At 35.6% G+C, this 26,256-nt stretch overlaps 1 protein-coding gene across 3 annotated transcripts in view; it reads left to right on the plus strand.

The window, feature by feature from the left end:
• Window positions 1-518: 518 nt before the first annotated feature.
• Window positions 519-26,256, plus strand: part of LOC127853789 (S-adenosylmethionine decarboxylase proenzyme 1-like) — a 75,930-nt gene continuing 50,192 nt past the window's right edge. For 2 of the 3 annotated variants that reach the window (XR_008036747.1, XM_052388560.1), the window contains exons 1-2: window positions 12,003-12,181; window positions 19,106-19,192. Coding sequence is in view for 2 of the 3 variants with exons in the window: in XM_052388560.1 (XP_052244520.1) it covers window positions 12,072-12,181; window positions 19,106-19,192 (197 nt within the window). In the remaining variant the exon portion in view is untranslated. Of the gene's footprint in view, window positions 680-12,002; window positions 12,182-19,105; window positions 19,193-26,256 lie in introns of those variants that run through there. The other variant, XM_052388561.1, reaches the window with a different exon arrangement.

Below are 26,256 nucleotides of genomic sequence, written 5' to 3' on the forward strand. Positions count from 1 at the left end.
TATGTCGGTATGCTGTTTGGCGCTTCTGTAGTTAACGGGTTTTCTCAGGGAAGGGTAGCTAGCCCTTCGCCCAACCCTCCTCCATTTTAGCTTTGAACCGTCCTTTGCGGATTTATTTCAAACCAGTTACCCTTCATAATTGTGCTGCATCATATTTATCGTATGTGTTAAACTTCGCACTTTGATCATCATCCAGGTTGAATGTAGGATTATCCACGCCTACAATTGGAACCGCTTTCACACAAATCGTTCGGTGTGTACAAAACATTCGGTATAAAATGCCTCCGTTTATACTACCGGCACGTTTTCCTTCCTTGTTATACATAATTATAGGTTACGGTTGCACACGACGCGCATAAAACTGTTTGTCCAAATTTTGAGTACAAGAGCAGAGCACTTACATCGTTCATTTGTTATGCATTTCCCTATAATTTAAACGATACACTTTTCAAATACTATTTCACCACATTTTGATCCACTTTTGAAAAGGACTTTAATTAGTCTTTACGGTATTTACCAAATAGTATCGAAACCGAAAGTGATCATCTGCATTTTGCGATGTAAACAATAAATATTTTTCAGTGTGAGGCAGAAAATACAACAAAGACAATGGAGTATTTTTGAAAAACAGACTATGATTGCCGAGTGTATTATTGGCTAAAAAGACCTTAAATGGCAGGTAATATGTAGAGAATATTTGTTGGTTTCGGTAGATTATCGATTTTATTTCACCAGTGATCATAAACAAACTAATTAAACAAATGTATTTCCCTACGAGTGATCATAGATTACGAGATAAACATTGAAACTCTACCGACAACCAAAACAATTTCTTCCTGTGAAATGCTTTTCCGTCATTTTATTGCCGTCACTTGACTAAATATTTCATTAAAATTTCGCGAAAATAATAGTTAAATAATTTATTTTCTTTATGACATCTTGTGCAATGTCTCCTGCATGTCTCTATCGTTTTCTCGCGCAGTTTTTATATCTCGGACGGGTTGTTCAATATGGATGCCACAATGGTATAAAATTAATTGAATGTTCTCTTCCTTCTTAATTCATATTTATTAACACTTAATTCATATCTATCAAACAAAGACAATAGGATATGCTTACTAACATTTTTGCGTTCTTATAAAATTCCTATGGTATATAAATAAACCAGTAGGCTCTTGAAAGAAGTAACTGCTTCGAGATGTTCTTGGTATAAGGATATGTATACATTCGTATATGAAAATTAATGTTTGGCTTTATTGAATATCAGTTTCATCGTGCTACAGTAGCTCTCTATGTAGCATGGTTCGTAAATCGACAAAACCAGCAAGGATATTTAATATTTTAATGACATTTTATTAATTTATTTATATGTATAGCTTATCTTAGTAGTTTTATTTAAAAATAAACTTGTATTTATATATTAGCACCTAAATCAAATCATTTCCTTATGCCTTTATACAAATTCATCGATATCCATTTTTTCGGTTGATTTATACGGCAAATAGAATCTATGATTATGAACAGATGATACTTTTATCATTTGACTATTCAACACAGAGGTAAAATAGTCAACGGGATCAATGTCTGTATTAACATCGTACTTATCTTATCATTAATTCTGGATATTTGTTTTGGGTTTTATTTTCAATGCACGAAATAACCATTATATTTTTCATCTTCTATAGAGTTAATACCGTTAGACGTCATACTACATTTCGATACAACAAACATGGGCGTCATATAAAGAATTTTATAGATGAAAATATATAATATTTTTTTATCAAATCGTGACACAAATACAATATCATTTTTATACAAAATGTTTAACTGGATAGTGGCTTTCAATAAAAACCCATAACTAAACATATTATTTCAGTGTTGTTGTTTTATCAAAATCGGGGCCGGTATCCGAAAAAAGTATAAATTTTTCCCAAATGGGACCTAAAAATTCCCAATTGAAGGTTTCATTTTTTTTAAATCAACATTTAGTTATTCTCCGATTCCAGCTCTACTAGAAACAATTTATTAAATTTAACAGTTCAAACAATTTATTTCTCATTTTTGAAGCATTTTGTTAGCAAAAACAACAACACCAATTTCCCAAATTTTGGTCAAAACGCCGCGATATTTCCCACTCCAAAGGGACCCGGCCCAATTCTCAAAATGGCGGAAAATACACGCTGCTTTTGTATAAAACAGGTGTTATTGTCACCGTCTGTAAAAAGTGTGGTTCATTTCAGTGACTTTCTTTTGATACTTCATAGCTATAAACATTAACGTGTAACGAAAACGATGCCTTATACAGGATATAATAGGATAATGATTTGCTACATATGATTGCTCCGACAAATGCCTCAGTCGCAAATAATCTGGTCGCCGGCCGATGTGTCCGATCTTCAGGCATCGGGAAGATTGGACACGTCGGAGCCGTCCGTCGTCCGATGAGTGACAAAGTTTAATATCTCAGTCACAAATTGACACCGACCACAGTCCGATCAGTGGACGACATATTTTTTCAGCTAATCAGGCTGGTGCCCGGCCGATGATCGCACGGACACAGGGTCATCGGGTCATTTTGTAGCACCGGGTGGCGTCTGGATTAATTTTTAATCTCATAAAAATTTTAACCCGACTTCCGGCCCGGGAATGAATGTAGTTGAGATCGAAAAAAGATCGGACGATCAACGCACGGTTATCGCATCGTGTGCGCGCGACATCGGATTAATTGTACGTGTATCTTAACGAGCGCCGTTCGGCGTTCGTCGGTCATCGTACGGAGCACCTCCGGCAATCAGACGGTCGCCGGCCGATGTTTATGCTCCTGGGAAAAACCTTTTATTTTGCCAATACACGTTCAATGAATCCGATGTCGGGCGATCGCCGGGCGATAACCTTGCGTTGATCGTCCGATCTTTTTTCGATCTCAACTCGATTCCTTCCCGGGCCCGAAGTCGGGTATAATTTTAAGTGAGACTTAAAATTCACCCGGACGCCGCCCGATGCTACACAATGACCCGGTGTCCTTTTGATCATCGACCGGGCGCCAGCCCAATGATCGCAAAAATACTTCGTCCGCTGATCAGGCGGTGATCGGTCTCTATTTGTCTCTGAGGTATAAAGCAGACACCTGTACTGTAGAGGTGAACGTATATCACTTGCTGATACCATAATACAATAAAATTTGTTGTGTTTCAATACGGCAACTATGTAGGATGTCCACATAGTCAAAGTCATTCGCTAAGAGCTATGTAAACTCATTTATTCATTACACATAAGTAGTTTTGTTCAATAATTATCAATACCGTGCCTTCGTAAAATTGGTAGTTAAAGACTAATAGTCTGGCATAAACCTTTATCTAGCGCAAAGCCTTCAAAATATTGAGTGGACGTTAACATTGGAAATGAGCCGTTCTCTGTGTAAAGGGGGTTTAATGCATGTGCGTTGTAACAAAACGTATATTTTGGGCAGGATTTAATTTATATAATGATCGAAATTTGTAGCAACGTTATTTATAAACCAAATTCCATACATTCTTCAAAAGGCATTCACCTAGATCAACATTTCAGTAGCCTCGGATTATCAAACATCAATAAGTTTCGGACACTTTGGATTTTTAGATGGGCGCTTTAGCGCCCGTCTAAAGTGCTTAGTGTGAAATTCAGGTCGATACGACTAGGTATGATTAACCCAATACCCGCTTGCGTATCCGCGCAAGAAAGAGTTGTATAATTTATGCAAGAGGTTTGAGTTCTCCAATTATGTGTATTCACAAATGGCAACATTATATTAATATCGTGTTACATTCAATATTTTCGAACGGTGTTTTATAGAAAAGAATCAATAAACAATGATCGTATTGTACGTGTCGCGGAGGAGATTGTTTATGAATGATTAAAATAGTCCACTTTCTGCTGCGTGTGCGTGACGTAGTATTTTCGCTCAGCTCATTCATAAATCTGAGGCTGGCGATAAACAAAGGGGAGTCCGTGTGATAATAACGCAGTAGTATAAGGTTACGCTTGTTTATATTCACAGGTCTCAATTAATAATACGTTGACCACGAGTTCAACAATTATTACAGGGATACGATAGACAACATAAAAAAAATTTTCATTATCGCTGAAACTGTTAAAAAAACATTTAAATATTACAATAATATTCCCTAAAAAATGTAGTCTTGCTGTTTTGAAATAAGGTTTGGAATTTTGTTTTCTAAATAACTTAATTCAAAACAAAAGTTTAATTATAGTGTTTTTGACTTGTTAGTCGCATATTTACCGCATTATAATGTGTGTTATAATAGGCAAACCATACATTAGTAATATGCAATCTGCCTTCGCACATATAAGGAATGGGTCAATTAGGTGCTGCGTTTCCTTTGCTTACTTCAGTTAGAGGTCAATTATTTAAGTAATAGCAATCACAAGGCTCCGACTTCAAAGGAATTGCGGAGCTTTCTTACATAATAAAAGTCGTAGTCGCATGGTATTTGCGTTTTGCGTCCTATTTGGTCACGTGGTTCTTTTTCCCGGTAGTTTTGGCATTCATGATATATGAGGCTATTAATAGATGCGTCTGTCGATAAACAAAGGAAAGTTTACGGGTTATAACAACGCAATAGGTTACGCTCTCGCATACAACTCAATGACGTAGTACAGGTCGTAAAATGAGAGATTCGGGAAAAAGTTGACGCTTATTTATATCAAAGACCCATATTATCTATAGGTCTTTGTTTATATTCTCAATGTATAAAACGTTGAACATAAGTTCAACAATAACTTCAGCGATACGATAGACAAAAAAAAGTTTCATAATTGCTAAACCCGAATATAACAATTTATATTAATAATACGAATGCAATAGCAGAAGGTTAGTAGAAGGTTAAGCTTGTTTATATTCACAGTTCTCAATACATAGACAGTTGGATATGAGTTCATGAATTACTACAGGCATACTATAGGCAACCTCGAAAATGCTTTTTAATCGCTAAAACCGAAAACAACCTAATATATTATATTAAATATATTTATAACAATAAATGTCTTTTAAAAATGTAGTCGGCGTATACGCTGACTTTGAAATAAAGTTAGCAATTTACTTTTCTAAATAATTAAATACAATTAAACAAAAGTTTAACTATTGTGTTGTGTTTTTCACTTGTAAGCTGCATATTCACCGCATGAAATGTGTGTTAGCATTGTCAAACCACACATTAGTGTGAGTTAAATAAAAAATATACTACGGGAGAGCACTTCATATGTGTCCTCATATGCCTTGTTATGAGTATCTTTCTTCACTATCGAAATATATCGTATGTTTATATTTGATTTAAACGCAGTTTTCTTTCGACACATTTAAATCACACGTCAATAGCGCCGTCATGCGAAAATGGGTCTTATGCGTTTCGGCAAGCGTTTGTTAAACCCAACATGTGCTTTTGCGCAGTCAGGCCATAGGCGACGCTGTTCGCTTTAAAATCACTCAATATGTTATGTTTCTCCTTACCAGAAGGAGTGATAGCTGAGTGGGCTATTTATATGATGGGCGCATATGGAATAAGACCCATTTTCACATGACGAGGGTCATTACAAATCTCATTGCGAATTGAAAATGCCACATTTAAGAACAATGCTTTTTGATACAAAATTGAATTGAAAATAGCAAACTTGTTAATAATGGCAGCCTATCCACACATTAAGGAATGATTTCCAGACGTGCTGACCAAGTACGGCAAACATTGTGGTATGATAATTAAACGATTTTCTCTTATCGTGACACTATACTATTTCGCTAATGATTGTTTTCTCATCTTGGAGGCGAAAGTGAAATTCTGCGAGATGGATTGTAACGCGTAATTGTAACAGGGCCACAATTTGTGTCGTTTGAGCATACAAAGAGTAGTCCGGAATTCCTTACACTGAACAGTGCTACATCCTTTGAATTGAGCACATACGCAGTGGTGTAGCAAAAATTCAGAGGTTGTATCTCGAATCAGCTTATTAAATATTCGAAAATATTCATGCGTGTCTGTTGGCGTTATGTAAAAGTCACTAAGATGAAAACTGAAACAGCTACGCCTAAAAGCGCATGAGTGCTCTATACCTATGTTTATGTTAGCGTTGTTGACACCGTGTGAACTGCTCGGGTAATAAGTAAAGCATAAACAGCAATGTTTATATACTTTTATTCCTCCATATACAAGATACGAAGATTGTTGTATATTTTGAATTTGTATATGGTGTCAAAAATCAAAAGTTTTGTACACGGAACTTTCATTATGAATTTATATTCTTGGTGAGATAGTCATTTGATATTAGAAAAAAATATTCCTTTAATATGATGGTGACTGCAAATTTTCTTTATATTAAGTTATCATTACCATTTTCATCATACTTTCTATGCTTTCAGAACTTCCAAAAAGCATGTTGTTTTTATTTTGTCTTAGTTATTTCTCTGAAATAATAAGGATGATAAAAAATGCACACAAAACTCGACCCGTGCGCTATGACACACACTTTATAAAGTTGAATGGCGTGTGTTCATTTCAAATTTGCGATTGATTTTCAAAAATGAATTGCGTGTTAAATTATGCAATAGCGAACATCTTCAGTGCCTTCAGCGCTTTGATTTATCATAGTTGATGAATCCTTGCATATTTACGTATCCACTCTGGATCAGCAGACGATTTATTTCATACGGAGGAATCCGAGATAGCCGATGTATCACGATTGTTACGTATCATAAAGATCGTCAAAAATCGGTTAATTCCGTATGTACTCTTTATGAGTCCCTTGCATACGTCGTATTTACGTTGCTTACACGTGACTTTACAAACGGCCAATCAGAATTGCACACGTTACAATCAACTTCTGTATTTTCTTAGTAAATAGCCAGTCTTACAAGCGCAGCCGAACATAAAATATGCATTATTGCTTGTTGTCGCGGGCGGGCCCGTTGAGGGTCTTCGTGTTCATCTTACAAATAATTGAAAACGTTGTGTTGTGTTAATAAGCAGAAATCAAACGTTAAGAAATCAGCATTGGACTCTGTCTACATAATCGTGTATTGAGAACTACGTCACAGCGTTAAGTGTCGTTTCAGATTAGCCTGTGCAGTCCGCACAGGCTATTAAGGGACGACACTTTCCGCCTAAACTGCATTTTTGCTAAGGAGAGACTTTCTTTAAACGAAATATATCATACAAGCGGAAAGTGTCGTCTCTGATTAGCCTGTGCGGACTGCATAGGCTAATCTGTGACGACACTTTATGCACATGAATTAAATCCCATTCAAAGAGCACGGCCCTAATTTAAGCTTTCGCAACTGCTAGAGCGATATTTTGAAATAATCAATGCATCTTTACTTGAATTAACGAAGTTATTGTTTGTATAAACATAACGCGAAGATGACATTTAACTTCCGTATGAAGTAATTCTTTAACTTGGGTCAATATATTTGCAATGTCTACATAAAATTCAAGAGGATTGCACAAACAGTGTCTATTTTGAAGATCATTTATTTATTTAGACACGCACTGTATGCAGTTTACACATTTTTACTAAGAGAATAAAAATGCAATAAATCCAAATTATGTGCGTTGGCTAAGGAATTCTAAATAACCTACGAGTTTCTTAGATCAGGGTACCATTGACGTTTTCAAATTTAAATTACATTATATAGTTGCAGAAAAACACGTCGAAATGCACGATGGTAATAAGGCTGATAATTATCTTGGTTGAACTGGGACCGTTTACCTTGGAATATGATTTATAAGTGGTAATGAATATTATTGTAGCCCACCAATTGTCAATTAAAGGCACATTTTCATATTTTTACTGGCCCATGCCTATATATTTTAATTGATACTTAATGTGCTAAGTTTTGAAGCTATTTTAGACCGACAAAGATGGTTAGTACCTGAGCAAAGTTGATATTTGACGACATCCACCTCTAAAATGTAATATTTCTAATGTCCCAGGCATGATGATAAAGTGTAAGTGGCACAAAATATATTTCTCTGGTGATTTAGAGAGGGTTTCTATTTGTGGACTGGAGGAAACATATAACTGGAAACATAAAAATATGCACTTGGGCACTGAAATCATGCTCATAATGTTCACATAACGTATTTAACGAGTGTCCCGTAAACTGCGGTAAGATACGTTAAAAAAATTTGGTATCACATATTTGGTATGAAATTATGTAAAATAGTGTGAATTATATGCATATGACATTGGCAATGGTCACATAATATGTTCATAGTAGTGATTAAACTCATTATTTGAGAATTAAAACAGCATAAATCGACGAAATTCGAATTTTTAATTGTTGCGTACATGTTGTTTAAGATACGTTAACACTGTATCGACTAAATAATCTAAATGAACACAACAATCATATTCCAGGCTATGATTCCTTAATCGCTTGCTCTATAATGACAAGATATAGCACAAGTATTGTAATTAGAACCACAAACCTAATGATGGTAATAAAAACTAAAAATGTTGGTAAGATACGTTATGGTAAGATACGTTAATATGTTTTCATGTAATCATTTTCCTATTTTTCAAAATCCTAAATATAGATTCTTTAAACCATACACGTGCACAACTAACATTAGATAGACTCGACAGAACCATATGTTCTTGGATGATAACCATAGTTTTTTTGGCAGGTTGATTATATAAAAGTTATAACTTCATATATAAAAGTTATAACTTCATATAACGTTTGATACTGGACCAGTGGTTAATTTAATGTGTTATAACTGGGATAAGTTACCGTTTTAGAATCATTCGTTTTGTGTGTTTACATGATATTATACTTTAAACTTAATTTTCAAATGTATATTGTTAACGAATATGTGTGCTTTTTAGTGCATAAAACGAAACAAACAAGCTTAACGTATCTTACATAAAGTTAACGTATATTACACGCTCTATGTTATGTTTAGGGTACAACTTGTAAAAGATGGATTTTATTCTCTCAGTTAATGTGTGCTTGGTTGGTATTACTAGGGTCAAATTACATTACAATCTAAGTATGTGTTATTTTGAACGGGTATTAGGAACTGTGTTTTTTATATTGTATTTACATCTTACAATGTTGCTAACGTATCTTACATTTCTATCCGAACTCCACCATGTGTATGTAAGAAAGAATACAGTGATAGGAAAATAATTTGAATTTGAATTTTCTCGCTGGGACATGGTAATGTTGATACATGAACATGTTACAGTAGTCGATGAGCTATATACCTTCACGAAAAGCACAATGACCTTAAGCAGTTTGTTTACATTAATCTGCACAATCAGTGTTTCATGGAGAATGTATACTTTAACAAAAATATATAATCCTGTTAATTAAGATCGCTGTCTTTTTTGATTTACCATATCTTATAGCTGTCACTTTGTAAGTTCATGATCTTTTCTTGACACTGCATACAGTTTAGATGATAAAAATAATCACACAAATTATAATAAAAAAGAACTTGACAACGAGAGTGCTCTTTATGTTAGATTTTATACGATTTTTTTTATATATATTTCAAATTTATCTAAAATTCATTGTGATCTTACTTGATTTATATGGCAATCAATGCGCTACTTACAATGTTAGACTTTTGGCAAACAAAGATTTATCATGATCTAGCTGGATTCTTTAACATAATAAACAATGAGCTAAAGTGATTTGTTTATAAGTACGTGCAGCAATTTGCAAAACTTCTTTTTTTTTGTTCAGAATGTAGACTGTGTATTTTTATTAATGAAGTTTTATAAACAAAGCAATTGCAATAATAAAGCATCGACGAATTCATAGTTTAAACAGATATTGAGCAACAGACTAGGCACGAAGATGTTCTCTAAGATGGATTCACACTGTAAGATACGTTAACTTTTGTAGTGGTATACAATGTCAAAATATTGATCCAGTATGGTTTACGTGGGATGATTTGACAGTCAAAATGCATTATGTACAATATCAACTATTTTTATGCTTAAATAAGCAAGCAACTTAAGACAAAATGAGTATAGTTGCCACTAAGCTTAAATGTAAGATACGTTAACAATTTCATGTATTTTATTTGCATTTATTTCAGCAAGTGGTTTTGTTTAGACGTTTAAAAAGCTTTTACTTCTAAAGAAAGGCAAGTCAGTCATTCTTTGATAGGTTTTTGTTCTATAAATTGCATTTTTCAATGCATGATATACCTATGTAAAATAGGTTAAAAAGCAGTACAATTTATTATCAAAATATGAACCATTTTCTGCACACATGAACTGCAAATTATTTCCTCATAAATTAGATACTATAAGATTGATGTAATGACAGCGATGATTTGGAAGAATATGTTCGTCTTAAAAGTACACCATACATAACAGGGATCGAGCCATTCTTGATCTTGTTTATTTTATATATGTTTACTATAACTTTATGATAAATTATTCCTTAAAAGGCAAAGTTATACGAAACAACTTATCATTGTTATAGTTATATGTCATTCCTTCACTAAAAGGAATAATATATATTTGGATAGTTGTCGACTCTGTAGTTTTAACATGAAATGATATCATATATATAACGTATCTTACAGATTATATTATACATACGATTTTGTAGTGACTGTCATATTTTATTGATCGCACACACGGTATAGCTTCCCACATCGATTTTTTCATAATTCAAAGTCTAAAGTTTCAATAGGATTTATCAAAATTTCACTAACTACAGGTTGTGGCTTACTACTTTTAAAAATATAAATGTCCCTTGAATTGACAATGGGCGAGCCCTCATTTGTCTCTTGAAAGAAATGTTAAAATGTTACCATGACCACGTTATAAATAATACAGTTTGACCATTGAGTGACGTCCCTTAAAAATACTTTCATAAGATCCTTTATACATATGTATAACTTCAACAAGCATATAATAGATTTACTATGCATCGTTTTTTTAACATACAACGTTTTTTTTATACATGATTCACATTGTTTGCTTCTGACAGCAAACTGTCTTAACTTTGTTTTAAAGAATTCAAATAGCAGGATTTGCTTTCTATGCTACAATTAACTCACTTACTACAAATACTCATATCCCTAACTCTAATAGATCTAGTATCGGTCCTCCTCATAGTATCGTGCCTTTAACGAAAAACCTTCAAGAAGTGCTAGAGAGTTAACTTTTTTTCAGTTTTTAGAAGTTTCAATTTTATTTGATGGTTACCCAGGACTATTACAACGATCATTCTCATGATTTCCGGTGTAGGTCATGTTTATTCCCGGGTGATGCTATGATTTTTAATTACGTAACACACAATATTATGTTAGTTTGTTTATGGAGTAAGAGTAGATCTAGCTTTATCAAATGTTTTAAATGCCGCTTATTTTTGAATAAAAGAATATTTTAAGAACAACAGGAGCAAGAGTTTCTTACTTTTTTAGAACAAGTAAATGCACATAGTTGCAAATCTTAGCAACCCTGCAGTCGGAAGGGCCGATACTATGAGACACATGAAATAGATTACTACAGAGAGCTAAGTCTAGCCAGTGTTTTTTTTTAAACATTTCCGATTTAAATGCAGTTTTGTTGAACATTATGTCCAAGAATACACATTTAACTTTCTGTATATAAAATATGCGTGTTTTTGTATTTGTTCACTTCCAAAATTCGTACGTATTCATTAAGAGGGCCGATACAACGGATAGACATGCTACGCATAGACATGTTGTATGATGATATTTACAATCCAGTCTGTCGAAATGATGCATAAAACGTGCGCACTTTTAATTTTGCAAATTTTACGCAACAGTGGAAACGTTGCCTTTGGATAAATTAGCACTGCTTCACCTAGTCAAGATGCCTGAACAAGTATGCGTACCATAGTCGCGAGATCTGACACGTCTGGATCAGCAGACGATTTATGGCAGTCATCTCTCCTACGAACGATTCCGGAGATAGTCGGTTTATCACGATCACCGGTCTAACGGAGGATTCCGAAGATAGTCGATGTATCACATTAAAAATATTGGAGAAATTTTCGCGAATCGACCGGTAGGTTACACACTCAGAACATGGCATCCGTGTCAGACGAAACTTTTTTCGAAGGGACTGAAAAACTATTGGAAGTTTGGTTTTCTTCTACGGATGACGATGTTAGATGTGATTTACGGACTATTGACAGGTACTTTTTAATATAAAAATATCTTTGCGCAATTAAGTTATGTGAACGCAGTGTGCAACATATTTTCGTGATATGTATAACCAATGCATAAATCAGGTTAGTTTACACTAAATCAGCTTTTTAATCATTTTGGGGAAGATGACATGTTCACGTTGACTTGGTAAATGAAGAGTTAATTTTCTTAAAATGAAGAGTTAATTTTCTTAAAATTTGGAAAAATGCTATTTTTGTTTGATAACTAATTACTACTCAAGACAGCACTGTAGTCTGTAGCACTCCACTTTGAACATAGCCCCCAATTAAAATTTAGGTGCTCAAAAATGTTGCAGAAACACATAATGGCTCAGGATAAATACAAATTATTAAATAACTACTTTGATACCAGAAGAGAGAAAGAACTCTCGACAAAGGCCCTACTTTTAATTTAAAATTGATAAGTGGAATATTATTCATGAGATGGCTGTAAATACATTATTAAGCGAAACAAACTGTGTGTTATCTCTCTTACTGTGTTCCTGCGAGTTGATTCATTGTGACCATTATGTATAAATAATAAGTCAGCTTAATGTCAACAAAGCTCCAAGACAACAAAATAATCATATTTTCATAGATTTTTGCTTTTACCAAATCATACTTGGTGCATTTCAGTTTTTTTCAGATGCCCCCGGGCCATTAGGTTTGGTTATAGAAGGGTGTTTTCTGACGTTTATTTTTTACATTAATGTGTCAAATTTATGTGTTATTTGATGAACTATGACGCATAAAACAGGGGTCTCCTGCCTGCAGCAGTCAGTCTAGATTACCCCCTACAAAAAATATTTTGATATTGCACCAGATAATAACTTCAAGCTGACTATTGTGGCCTACGGCCAGTATTTTTCACTCTGAAAGCCATTTTTCACCTGTTTACAGTGGTCATGAGGCAGTCATTTGGAGGTGGGAAAAGTAAACACTCAAATCACTCTCACTAACAAACTTTCGGCCTGTATGCTAGTAGATGTTTTATGTATAGCACTGTTTATAACAGTGCATTATCAAGAACACCTGACAATCTTAATTTTTAAATATCGTCTAATGAAAGTAATACAGACTGGCAGTTTACTCTTTGAACAAGATGCAGGTATAAACAAAAATATGATTCTTTTATAAATTCATAATTGTAAGCATAGGTATATATTTAAATCAATTTAATTAACAAATATATTTATTTGTATTGTTCAATAATTGTTTTTGTTATTAGTTTAAATACAGTCTAAAGACTGCTCCTCGACCAACATCATCAGCATGGATTACCCCGTCTTAGAATGTTTCGGCCCTTTACTTCCATGAACATTCTGATAGCGGTGGGCCCACAGTGGTGATCAGTCACTGTGTGTTGGTTGATTGCTTCCGGCTCTTCTCCTCTCGCCTCAGCCACAGCCAGCTTGATGCCCGTTCGGCTGCTTGGCTCAGTCTCTGGATAGCCACTCGTCTCTCCCTGCCAGTTGTTCCTAATGCTGTCATCAGCCTGTGCACGGACTGGGAACAGAATATTTGTGTACGGCTGGGTGGGATAACAACTTGCCAATACTACCTACTGAATAACCATAAATAGGGCTCATCTGAGAACAGCGGTCCCCTTTCTACAACAGTCACTTGGCCATTACCCTTGACTGACCGCTGTTCTCAGGTTGGACTGTAAATAAAATGCAAGCGCTTGGGGTACTACCTACTAAATTTCTCTGCTTAATTTGCCCATAACGATCCCAAAACTACATAACCTAGTAACAAATTGATAAGTCACTAAGTCGGACATCAGGTGTTTGCAAACTTTGTATAATCAACAGAATGGTTAGTTGCAGTTACTGAAAAAATACACTGATCGGAAAATTTCAAGAGCCATGGAGACTCTGATTTTGGAATCCAAGCGTCCCAGCGAGGGACCACTTAATGACCTGTGGAAAGCAATAATACTGATCCTTTTGATTGTTGCCTGATGTTATAACCAAAATTTGTCTGCTTGTGGTTTACTTGTTTTTCTTAATTTACATGAGCACTTTTTATTAATGTACTTTCGCATATACATAAACACATGATTTTTCTCATATCACTGTACATCTGTTGTCATCAACAACACAACAAATTTAGTCACTACTGGAAGAGAAATACAATTAGAAAGAAATCCAAAAGCTTAAACAAAGTTATCATGAATTTCACAGATTTTTATGAATATCTATTCAAACCAACTACATGTTATCTGTGCAAATAAATAGCCTTTATTTGGGAAAAAGACATGTTAATGTCAATATCAGATAAGCATAGTAGGATGATGTAAGAGGAGCACTTATATTGCCTTGCTATGTTAGCTAGCTTTTAAAGCAACGAGGTAGAGCGTCTGCCTAGGAGCTGAGAGAGCCTGAGTTCAATCTCCATGGTCAGAGGGGTAATCATGTGACGATCTAAATGGCGATGTCTTTGTTGAGACAAGTATTTTTGGCCGTTTTATACCCTTTATTACTTATATTTTTTAAAATGCTGATAACTTTCCAGCCATAACAGCAAGAAAGTAACAAGCATTTATTTTGTTTTAAACAGTCTATTATGTGAAGTTGGAAAACGGTGTTTGCCCAGACGGTGTATGAGCAAAGGGGGTATGCCCATGCGGTGTATGAGCAAAGAGGGTTTGCCCAGACGGTGTATGAGCAAAGGGGATTTGCCCATACGGTGCATGAGCAAAGGGGATATGCCCATGCGGTGTATGAGCAAAGGGAGTTTGCCCATACGGTGTATGAGCAAAGAAGGTATGCCTATGCGGTGCATTAGCAAAGAGGGTTTGCCCATACGGTGCATGAGCAAAGGTCCATCTATCTTTAATAGAGAACTCTGTACTCTATGGCTTTAATCTTTGTTTTTATGACCACTGACATTTGCATGGTCAAAACAAAGCAAATGAAGCTGAAACAGTCCATTCTAGAATTAATGTCGTTTTCCAACTTCACATAATAGACTGTTTTAAGTTACACCTTAGTTAATATAATAGTGAAAACACCCACTCTCAAATTTGAAGCATGTTTTAGAAAAACAACAAAAACACTATTTTCCCAAATTTGGTCAAAATGCCAGCTTTTTTCCCCAATCCCAAGGGACCTGGCCCCAAAATGTTGAAAAAAACACTGTTTCAATATTGTTAAACCTTAACTCATTTGCAGTATCACAGACTCGGAAACAAGTCAATGTTTTAATACCTGTTTTTTTTTCTCTCCCATTTTTTTCGCTTTACATACATTTCATTTAAAACATTAAGAATGTTTTAACTGATGATAACATGGTTAATGTTGTTATCCCCACGTTTTCAGAGAAAAAGTGGGGAAATTGTATTGATGTGTGTCTGTCTGTCCGTCCCTCCGTCCTGGCCACCTGCTCCTCCTACACTATTAGCACTAGAACCTTGAAACTTACATACATGGTAGCTTTGAGCATATGTGCGACGGTGACAGTGAGGGAATTTTTATCTGATCCCTGGGTCAATGGGGGTTGGGGCAGGGCCGGGTCAGAGATTTTCACTCATTTTTTTATGTTATTTTACATTAACTTCTTCATTTCTGCACCGATTTACTTCAAATTGATACTGAGCCTCTCTTATAACAATAATGTCAATCTCAACTATGCATAGCCCCATTACAAACCCTTGAGCACCCCGGCCACATAGGCCACGCCCACCCAAAATTGCCATTTACTAAAATTTCTTCATTTCTACACCGATTCACTTCAAATTGATACTGAACCTCTCTTGTGACAATACAGTCAATCTCAGCAATGCATGGCCCCATTACCAATCCTCGTGCATCCCGCCAACATAGGCCACGCCCACCCAAAATTGCCATTTATTATAATTTCTTCATTTCTACACCAATTCACTTCAAATTGATACTGAACCTCTCTTATGACAATATGGTCAATCTCAGTTATGCATGGCCCCATTACCAACTCTGGGGCGCCCCGCCCACATAGGCCACGCCCACCCAAAATTGCCTTTTACTATTATTTCTTCATTTCTACACCGATCCACTTCAAATTGATACTGAACCTCTCTTATGACAATACAGTTAATCTCACCTATGCATGGCCCCATTACCAACCCTGGGGGGCGCCCCGCCCACATAGGCCACGCCCACCCAAACTTTTCTTTTATTATAGTTTCTTCATTTTTACACAGATTCACTTCAAATTGATACTGAACCTCTTTTATGACAATACGGTCAATCTCAACTATGCATGGCGCCATTACCAACCCTGGGGCGCCCCGCCCACATAGGCCATGCCCACCCAAAATTGCCTTTTACTATAATTTCTTCATTTCTGTACCGATTTACTTCAAATTGATACTGATCATCTCTAATGACAATATGGTCAATCTCAACTATGTAAGGCCCCATTACCAACCCTGGGGCGCCACGCCCATATTAGGCCACACCCACCCAAAATTGTCTTTCTATAATTTCTTTATTTCTACACCGATTCACTTCTAATTGATACTGAACTTCTCTTATTACAATACGGTCAATCTCAACTATGTATGGCCCCATTATCAACCCTGGGGCGCCCTGCCCATAATAGGCCACACCCACATAGGCCACGCCCACCCAAAATTGCCTTTTACTATAATTTATTCATTTGTACACCGATTCACTTCAAATTGATACTGAACCGCTTATGACAATACAGTTAATCTCAACTATGCATGGCCCCATTACCAACCCTGGGGTGCCCCGCCCACATAGGCCACGCCCACCCAAAATTGCCTTTTACTATAATTTCTTCATTTCTACACCGATTCACTTCTAATTGATACTGAACCTCTTTTATGACAATACAGTAAATCTCAACTATGCATGGCGCCATAACCAACCCTGGGGCGCCCCGCCCACATAGGCCATGCCCACCCAAATTTGCCTTTTACTATAATTTCTTCATTTCTACACCGATTAACTTCAAATAGATACTGAACATCTCTTATGACAATGCGATCAATCTCAACTATGTATGGCCCCTTTACCAACCGTGGGGCGCCCCGCCCATAATAGGCGACACCCACCCAAATTTTTTTTATTATAATTTCTTCATTTCTACACTGATTCACTTCTAATTGATACTGAACTTTTCTTATGACAATACGGTCAATCTCAACTATGCATGGACCCATTACCAACCATGGGGCGCCCCTGGGTTAAACATGCGGCGTTGGGATACGCGTCGGCCTCTGCCGCGCCATTTCTAGTATTTAATCTATGTCAATGTGTGCAATAAAACTATTCAAGCTATATCATGATTTGCCTCACTGCCCTGATTTTGCCATACAAATTTACATTTTGTTGTGCAAATATTATCGAATGGTGTCATTCATCACTCCAATTGGCAAATGTAATTTATATATGGTATGGGGTCATATTGTGGAAAGGTTCCTATGGACATACACTGTTAACCCTTTGCATGCTGGGAAATTTGTCGTCTGCTAAAACGTCTTCTGCTGAATGTCTAAAATTAGCATTTTTTCGATTTTTTCAAAGAATACTATCAGAATAGCTAACAGTTTGGATCAAGATGAGACGCCACGTTCTGTGGCGTCTCATCTGGATCCAAACTGTTTGGAAAGGCCGTCAAAATTTGGTTCCAGCACTGAAAGAGTTAATAAGGGAAACGCCCCAAATGAGAATCAGCAAAGAGATAGAAACTTGCACTATTGCCATTCTTTTAAACATTCTATTGAAAATGCGTGACTGGCAGACTGTACACAGTCATGTTGACTTTTTTTAACAAAAAACCCACAGATCCTTATCTCTGCTACATGCATGTGACCCAATTATAACACATCATAATTTAATATTGATTACTTGCCAATAAATTTCCTTTCCTTGTTAATAGAATTGAACATAGTATTTTTGGTGTTATTTAGTAAAAAACCATTCTTAAACCAATTCCACATGGCATCACTATTCATACATGTCTTTTATATTCTTCAGCAGAATCAGTTTCTAACTTTTTGTTATTGATAGATACAACACCACTTGCAGTTTTTTCACCAAATTTTGACAATAATTAATAAATAAGTATTATTTAACTGGACATGGTAAAATATCAATACAAATATTTTTAAAGGGAACAAGATATCGATATTTAACTGCCACTGAGTGTTATGAAGTGTGGTCTTTATTTGGTAAATGCTATGCCGTGCAGTCTGTGTAAATTGCATGATTTGTGTTTGCAAGAAGCATGCTCTGTGTTTGCTGAATCTTATGTATTGTGCTCTGTGTTTGCTTAGTGCAGTGTGCTCTGTGCTTTCTGTATGTTATGCAGTGTTTTCTGTGTTTGCATGCTCTGTCGTGTTTGCTGAATGTTATGCAGTGTGCTCTGTGTTTGCATGCTCTGCATTTGCTGAATGTTATGCAGTGTACTCTGTGTTTGCTGAATGTTATACGGTGTGCTTTGTGTTTACATGCTCTGTGTTTGCTAAATGTTATGCAGTGTGCTCTTTGTTTGCATGCTCTGTATTTGCTGAATGTTATGCAGTGTGCTCTGTGTTTGCATGCTCTGTGTTTGCTGAATGTTTTGCAGTGTGCTCAGTGTTTGATGAATGTTATGCAGTGTGCTCTGTGTTTGCATGCTCTGCATTTGCTGAATGTTATGCAGTGTGCTCTTTGTTTGCATGCTCTACATTTGCTGAATGTTATGCAGTGTGCTCTGTGTTTGCATGCTCTGCATTTGCTGAATGTTATGCAGTGTGCTCTGTGTTTGCATGCTCTGCATTTGCTGAATGTTTTGCAGCATGCTCTGTGTTTGGTGAATGTTATGCAGTGTGCTCTGTATTGGCATGCTCTGCATTTGCTGAATGTTTTGCAGCATGCTCTGTGTTTGGTGAATGTTATGCAGTGTGCTATGTGTTTGCAGGGAGGACTGGGAGAAGCTGTTGAAGCTGGTTCAGTGTGAGGTGATCTCCCACGAGGTGAACCCAGACATGGACGCATACGTGCTCAGGTAGTGTTACCTTGGTCACTGAAGAGACAGTTTCAATGATATCTTGTGAGTGAGTTATGACTCGTACGCCAGTTGGGATGCCTGCAACTTAATATTTTCTCAATTAGGGTTGATTTCAACCCTTTGCGGGTTTGCTACAGAAATGTTGCTTGTTCCAATGGCTACAGAAATTTGTTATTGGCAGCATTTTGGGCTTCTACATTTTCTGAAAATATTTTGAATAATTTTGAAATAAATTTTACGTTTTTTTGCAGATTTTTTTTTCTAAGATAGAGATATAAGAAGTTTTGCTGCTTAGATAGCCTAAGCCTAACGTTACTCACAAAGAATATGATAAATGTTGTTATTTTTCTTACATTGGGATTTTTCTCCGCATGAAGTCCATGAAGGAGAAAATGATATCAGTTATTGACATGGTATTTGGTAATATACTAATGATATGAATTCTTGCATCAGGTAAGCAAAAACCATGTATTACAGTTGTTCATAAATTAAGTTTATAAATAATATTGCTGCGGGCCAAAATCCATACACCACCCCTTTAATATAGCCTTTAATATAAAACTGAAACTTCATAATTAAACTAATTTAAAGGAGCTCTAAACCTCGCACTAGGCCAAGAATTATTCATTGAACATTTAAGTGTACTTAAAAATTAAGCCCATAGCATCACAATTCATATTAAAGACCAATAAAAGATAATACTTTTCAATTAAATTGCTTTTTAAATACTCATTGTAGCACCAGAACGTGTTCAAGTAGAATTGTTAAATTTACTGTAGCTTGAAGCCTGGTTATATTATTGACTGAAAGTTACGAAATAACAGTAGATTGGACCTCAGACTCACAAAAGCAGATAAGACTGGTTGTATGTTTACAAACAACTTACACGTCATGTGAGTTCTTATCTGGTGGACATATTGGGAGTCATTTCACAAGCCATAGTGGGGAGGTTTTTCATTCTGTTATTAAAGGGATTGTACCACATGATTAAACCTTACCCACTTAGATACACATTTTGACACGTTTGGAGTCCTAAGAAAGTTGAATTTAATAAAATACCTTTCTAACTAAATTCAAGTTTTGTTTTCAACCCTTAGTTACTGATGAGCAGCAAACAGCATAAAACGTGAACAGACTGTGAGTTACTTGCAGGCTGTTCTGGTTTTATGCTGGTTGCAAAAGCCATTTTCACTTTGCTTCTTATAGGGTAAAGGGTTAAATGCATTCTGAACTTTTATGTGAAAATCTTTCCAAGTATACAGACACCACAAAATGTGTAAGACTGTAAGACACGTCAGTGTTTGTTTCATTCAAAATCGGGTCGAGTAACCGGCCCCATTCCCAATTTAAAAAAGTATATATTTTTCCCAAATGGGAGCCACAAATTCCAAATGGAAGATTAAATATTTTTTTTAATAATAATAATATTTTTTTTAGATCTCAATATTTTGTTCATCTCCCATCCATTCAAGTTCAACCTCAGTAAATATAATAATGAACACACCAGTCCTGTATTCTCAATTTTGAAGCTTTTTTAGCAGAACAACAACAACGCTAAAATTTTTCCCAATTTTAGACAAAACGCCGCAAATTTTCTCAATCCAAAGGGACCCGGCCCCATTACCAAAATGGTGAAAAAAACACTGTATGTCGGACATAATTTGAAAGTGTCTGACATTGCGCCAGACAAGTTCTTCTTGTTTCAAATTGGGCTTCTGCCTTTTATTAAGGTTATCTTACAGGACATCAAAGTCTGAACAGCAACATATCTGCAGGTTCTGACATGTATTTGCTGATGTCTGTAATATAGAAATGAGCTGCAATATGGGAAATTGGGCTTAATGCATGTGCATATACTTTAATGGTATTTTTGTTGTTGAAAGTAATTCTTTCCTTAGTTAAAATCTGTTTGAGGCGTTAAATTTTATCCCTGATTAGCCTGTGTGGACTGCACAGGCTATAAAATAAAGACAAAACTATGCACATGCATTAAGCCCCATTTTCCCAGAGGCTCAAACATTATTTGTATGATATTCAGAAAATAATTTATTGGCAAACTCTTTTAAATAATATATATAAAGCACAAGTGTTCTTATTTTTCAAGAATAAAATGTATAACAATATGAGGTAGTCATTACAGTAAACAGAAAAGTTCTTAAAGTGAATGGTAACCTTTAAATCAAACAAGAAAAATAAATATATAAACATTGTCAAATTTCATTGTTCCCTTACATCCCTCCTTTGCCTATATAGCAAATAAACAAAAACTCTGTTTTTTTGGTACTAGCCGTTGGGACTCGCATACCGGCTGAATAGATTTATTGCAGTGATGATGTACATTTATTAAAAACTACTGAATATACAATAATAATTTACAACTAAATAAGCCTGTATATGTATGATGCAATAAAGAGTTTCACGTGTTATTGTTAGGCTGCTACATGTATACTTGTTTATTTTTTCTGCACACATTTTTAGCAGGCTATTGTGCATTTACATATAAGAAATGAGTGGGTGGTGTACAGTTAAATAAGCATTTGATCATGTGACATATTTCCAGCTGTTGTGTTTTAATTGGATTCAGATCAAATATCTGTAAAATATATGCCATCACATCTCTGAAATGGTAACTGCACAATATCTAACCATTACATGTATAGCTAAAAATCTATACTAAACTCTCAATATCAAATATTTCTTTAAGCTGGTCACTTGAGCACAACAACTTGCTCATTTTGAGATCACCTTCTGTCCGTTTTCCATCATCCGTGATGGGTTGCCAACATTTCGCCTTGTTAAAACTCTATAGGCCACATTTACTGTCTGATCTTCATAGAAATTGGTCCAAAGTTTTGTCCCAATTATATCTACGTCAAGTTTGAAACTTGTCCACATGAGGTCAGATTAGGAGTCACATTAATTTTATAGTCCAATCTTCATGAAACTTTGTCATAACATTTTTTCTTGATGTCTCAACCAAGTTTGAAAAATAGTTTCTGTTTGTTTGAAAACATGGCTGCCAGGGGGCAGTTTTCCAGTTTTCCATATACCACTATAGTAAAAACTTTGTTACATGTAACACTCGAGTTTAAACAAGGTCAGAACATTAGTTTTTTTATGATAGCTCAGCTGAGTTGGAAAATGGTTCTTGTCTGTTGAAACACATGGCTGCCAGGGGGCGTGCAGTTTTCCTTGTGTGGCTATAGTAAAACCTTGTTAACAATCTAGAAGTCACATTTATAGTCCAATATTTATGGAACTTGGTCAGAAAATTTGTTCTAATGATTTCTCGGCTGAGTTTTAAATTGGTTACAGTTTGTTTAAAAACATTTCATCCAGGGGAGCAGCAGTTTTGCTTATATGGCTGTATTAAAACCAGGGGTGGCGAAATCAAATGTCCGAGTTGCCCGAGTCGTACATTTGCTTGTCTGGGCAACTGATTTTTTTCAATTAAGTTGTCCGTGGACAACAAGTTTTTTAAAAGTCGGGCCCAGGTATACAAAAAAATACATTGTATTAAAGCCGTAATTAAGTTTTACAAAACCGGATGTTGACATGCGATTACATTGTCAGTGCTATTTGCGGAGCAATCAAGCTAAAATACGGGCACTCTCCTGCGCAGTGATCACCCTTATTCTGTAAGAGACCAGGAGGCATGTCGCATTTTAAACATTCGGCCCGACTGTAAGACAGTGTACAGACTGGTTTCTTTATTTTTACAATCAGACGGATATAAAAAGTATCAAAGTAAGATAATCAAAACACGGTCTACCTTGTTATTTAAGACGACTTTAATGGTAAAAATGGAACATTTAGTTTTTTAGCTCATCTATTTTTTGAAAAAAAATTATGAGCTATTGTCATCACCTTGGCGTCGGCGTTGGCGTTGGCGTTGGCGTTGGCGTCGGCGTCCGGTTAAGTTTTGCGTTTAGGTCCACTTTTCTCAGAAAGTATCAATGCTATTGCATTCAAACTTGGTACACTTACTTACTATCATGAGGGGACTAGGCAGGCAAAGTTAGATAACTCTGGCGTGCATTTTGACAGAATTATGTGCCCTTTTTGTACTTAAAAAATTGCAAATTTTGGTTAAGTTTTGCGTTTAGTTCCACTTTTCTCAGTAAGTATCAATGCTATTGCATTCAAACTTGGTACACTTACTTACTATCATGAGGGGACTGGGCAGGCAAAGTTAGATAACTCTGGCATGCATTTTGACAGAATTATGTGCCCTTTTTATACTTAGAAAATTGACAATTTTGGTTAAGTTTTGTGTTTAGGTCCATTTTATTCCTTAAGCATCAAAGCTATTGCTTTCATACTTGCAACACTTACTAACTATCATAAGGGGACTGTGCAGGCAAAGTAATGTAACTCTGACTGGCATTTTGACAGAATTATGTGCCCTTTTTATACTTAGAAAATTGAAAATTTGATTAAGTTTTGTGTTTAGGTCCACTTTATTCCTACAGTATCAAAGCTATTGCTTTCATACTTGCAAGATTTATGAACTATCATAAGGGGACGGTGCAGGCAAAGTTATGTAACTCTGACTGGCATTTGGACGGAATTATGGGCCCTTTATACTTAGAAAATTGAAAATTTGGTTAAGATTTATGTTTTGGTCACTTTACCCCTAAAGTATCATAGATATTGCTTTCATACTTGGAACACTCACAAACTATCATAAGGGTACAGTAAAAGGACAAGTTGCATAACTCTGGTTGTCATTGTTACGGAATTATGGCCCTTTTTTGACTTAGTAACTTTTAATATATGGTTAAATTTTGTGTTTCGATCCACTCGAAGTATCAAGGCTATTGCTTTCAAACTTCAAATACTTACATGCTATCATGAGGTTACTGTACCTGGCAACTTGAATTTTACTTTGACCTTTGAATGACCTTGACTCTCAAGGTCAAATTATTAAATTTTGCTAAAATTGCCATAACTTCTTTATTTATGATTAGATTTGATTGATACTTTGATGAAACTACTCTTACCTGACATACCACAATAGACTTCACCCAAACCATCCCCCGTGCCCTCCCCCCCCCTCCCCCCCCTCCCCCCCCCCCCTAATTTTTTTTTTTTTTTTTTTTTTTATAAGATCATCTCACAAATGACCACCACACCCTCACACTATACCCCCACCCCACCCCCCCACCCCCCCCCCCAAATTTTTTTTTTGATTTTTTTTTTTTTTTTTTTTTTTTTTTTTTAAGATCATCTCACAAATTATCACCACACCCTCACACTATACCCCCCCCCCCCGATTTTTTTTTTTTTTTTTTTTTTTTTTTCGCTTTTTTGGAAGATAATGTAATAAATGTCCACAACCCCACACTATACACCCCTCTTCACTCCACTCCTCCCTCCTTTGTGATTGAAAATGAGAGTCCCTTCACCTTTAAAAAGAAAATAGATGAGCGGTCTGCACCCGCAAGGCGGTGCTCTTGTTTAAATCTTCAACAACGGAGCAGAAACCCGATGCTTTGAGCAGTCCACCTCCCCAAAAAACTAAGAAAGATTATGATAAAAAATTTGATCTAAGTAAACGCACCAGAACTTTTCAAGAAACTTGGCTCACAGATTTTCAATGGTTACCAGTTGATGATAATCAAATTGCTACCAGTAGGCTAGCGGCGCAGAGCCTCAGTCTGATGAGGTCGACATATTGGACTAGTTTAATTTGTTAAGATTATGATGTACTTATGTTCAGCACATGTTTTTATAACACTAGCTTTGCAAGATTAAACGTTTTAGAAAGTCTTTATATTGTTTATAATATACTGCTATAATGAATGTACTATTGAAATACAACTATAAACAAAACTAGCAAATCATTCTCATTTTGGTATATTCCACATTGTTTTACATTAATCAATAAATGCGTTTATAATTTATATAAACATTAACGGACAAGTGTAGTTCAGCAACGGACAAGTTAAATTTCCTAAATGGTTGTCCGTGGACAAGTATAGTTTTTTTAGATTTCGCCACCCCTGAAAACCATGTTAACACTCTTGTTGTAATGAGGATGTTGGAGCAAAATGATTCATCATGATGGTGGTGGTGATGGTGATTGTGCTGCTGCTGCTGATGATGATAAAGATAATGATGATGATACAAATGAATCTTTTTGACCTTTCATTCATTTATCCTCCTCTCTATATAACTCATTTACCATAAGTTGTCACATATAAAGCGCCTCAATGTATTGCAAGCACCCCCTTTTTTAAACTCATTTACCATGAGTTGTCACATATAAAGTGCCTCAATGTATTGCAAGCACCCCCTTTTTTAAACTCATTTACCATGAGTTGTCACATATAAAGTGCCTCAATGTATTGCAAGCACCCCTTTTTTAAAATCCAAAATGAAGAAAAAAGAGCTCAAGCCAAAAACACTTGCAAATGGAACCAAAAATTACCGCCATTACAATAGCGCAATCCAATAATCCAATAGAATTTCTCATACTCTTTTTCTGCTTTATAACTGACTTTGATATATGATAACAATTGAACAATTTTTGTATTTAATTATGCAAAAACTATTTCATAAACACTAAATCTATTGAAAAAGTACAATGTTAAGTTGTTCTTGCAAATACATATTGTAATTAATCACCCCCCCCCCCACCTATAACATCCAAAGATTCGGAGATGCTTATCTCATGATCTCAAAGCTTGACTACAATTTGTGAAAAAAAACTTCCATTTTCTTTTACTCATTATTAAATTACTTTCTTCATATTTCTTTTATCAAAAATATAGCTTTGTCCCAAATGCTAACAAATTTCTATTTTTAACCAGGTTTTCCGAAGGAAAAAAACTGGTTATTAGATTGGCGAATGCGGGCGGGCTGGCTGGCGGGCTGGCGGGCGGGCGGAACAAGCTTGTCCGGGCCATAACTATGTCGTTCATTGTCAGATTTTAAAATCATTTGGCATATTTGTTCACCATCATGGGATGGTGTGTCGCACGAAAGAATCACGTCAATATCTCCAATGTCAAGGTCGCCACGACTAAAAATATATTTTTTTTTTAAACAAACTTACA

Source organism: Dreissena polymorpha, chromosome 12 (assembly GCF_020536995.1).
Source record: "Dreissena polymorpha isolate Duluth1 chromosome 12, UMN_Dpol_1.0, whole genome shotgun sequence".
NCBI classification, from domain to species: domain Eukaryota; kingdom Metazoa; phylum Mollusca; class Bivalvia; order Myida; family Dreissenidae; genus Dreissena; species Dreissena polymorpha.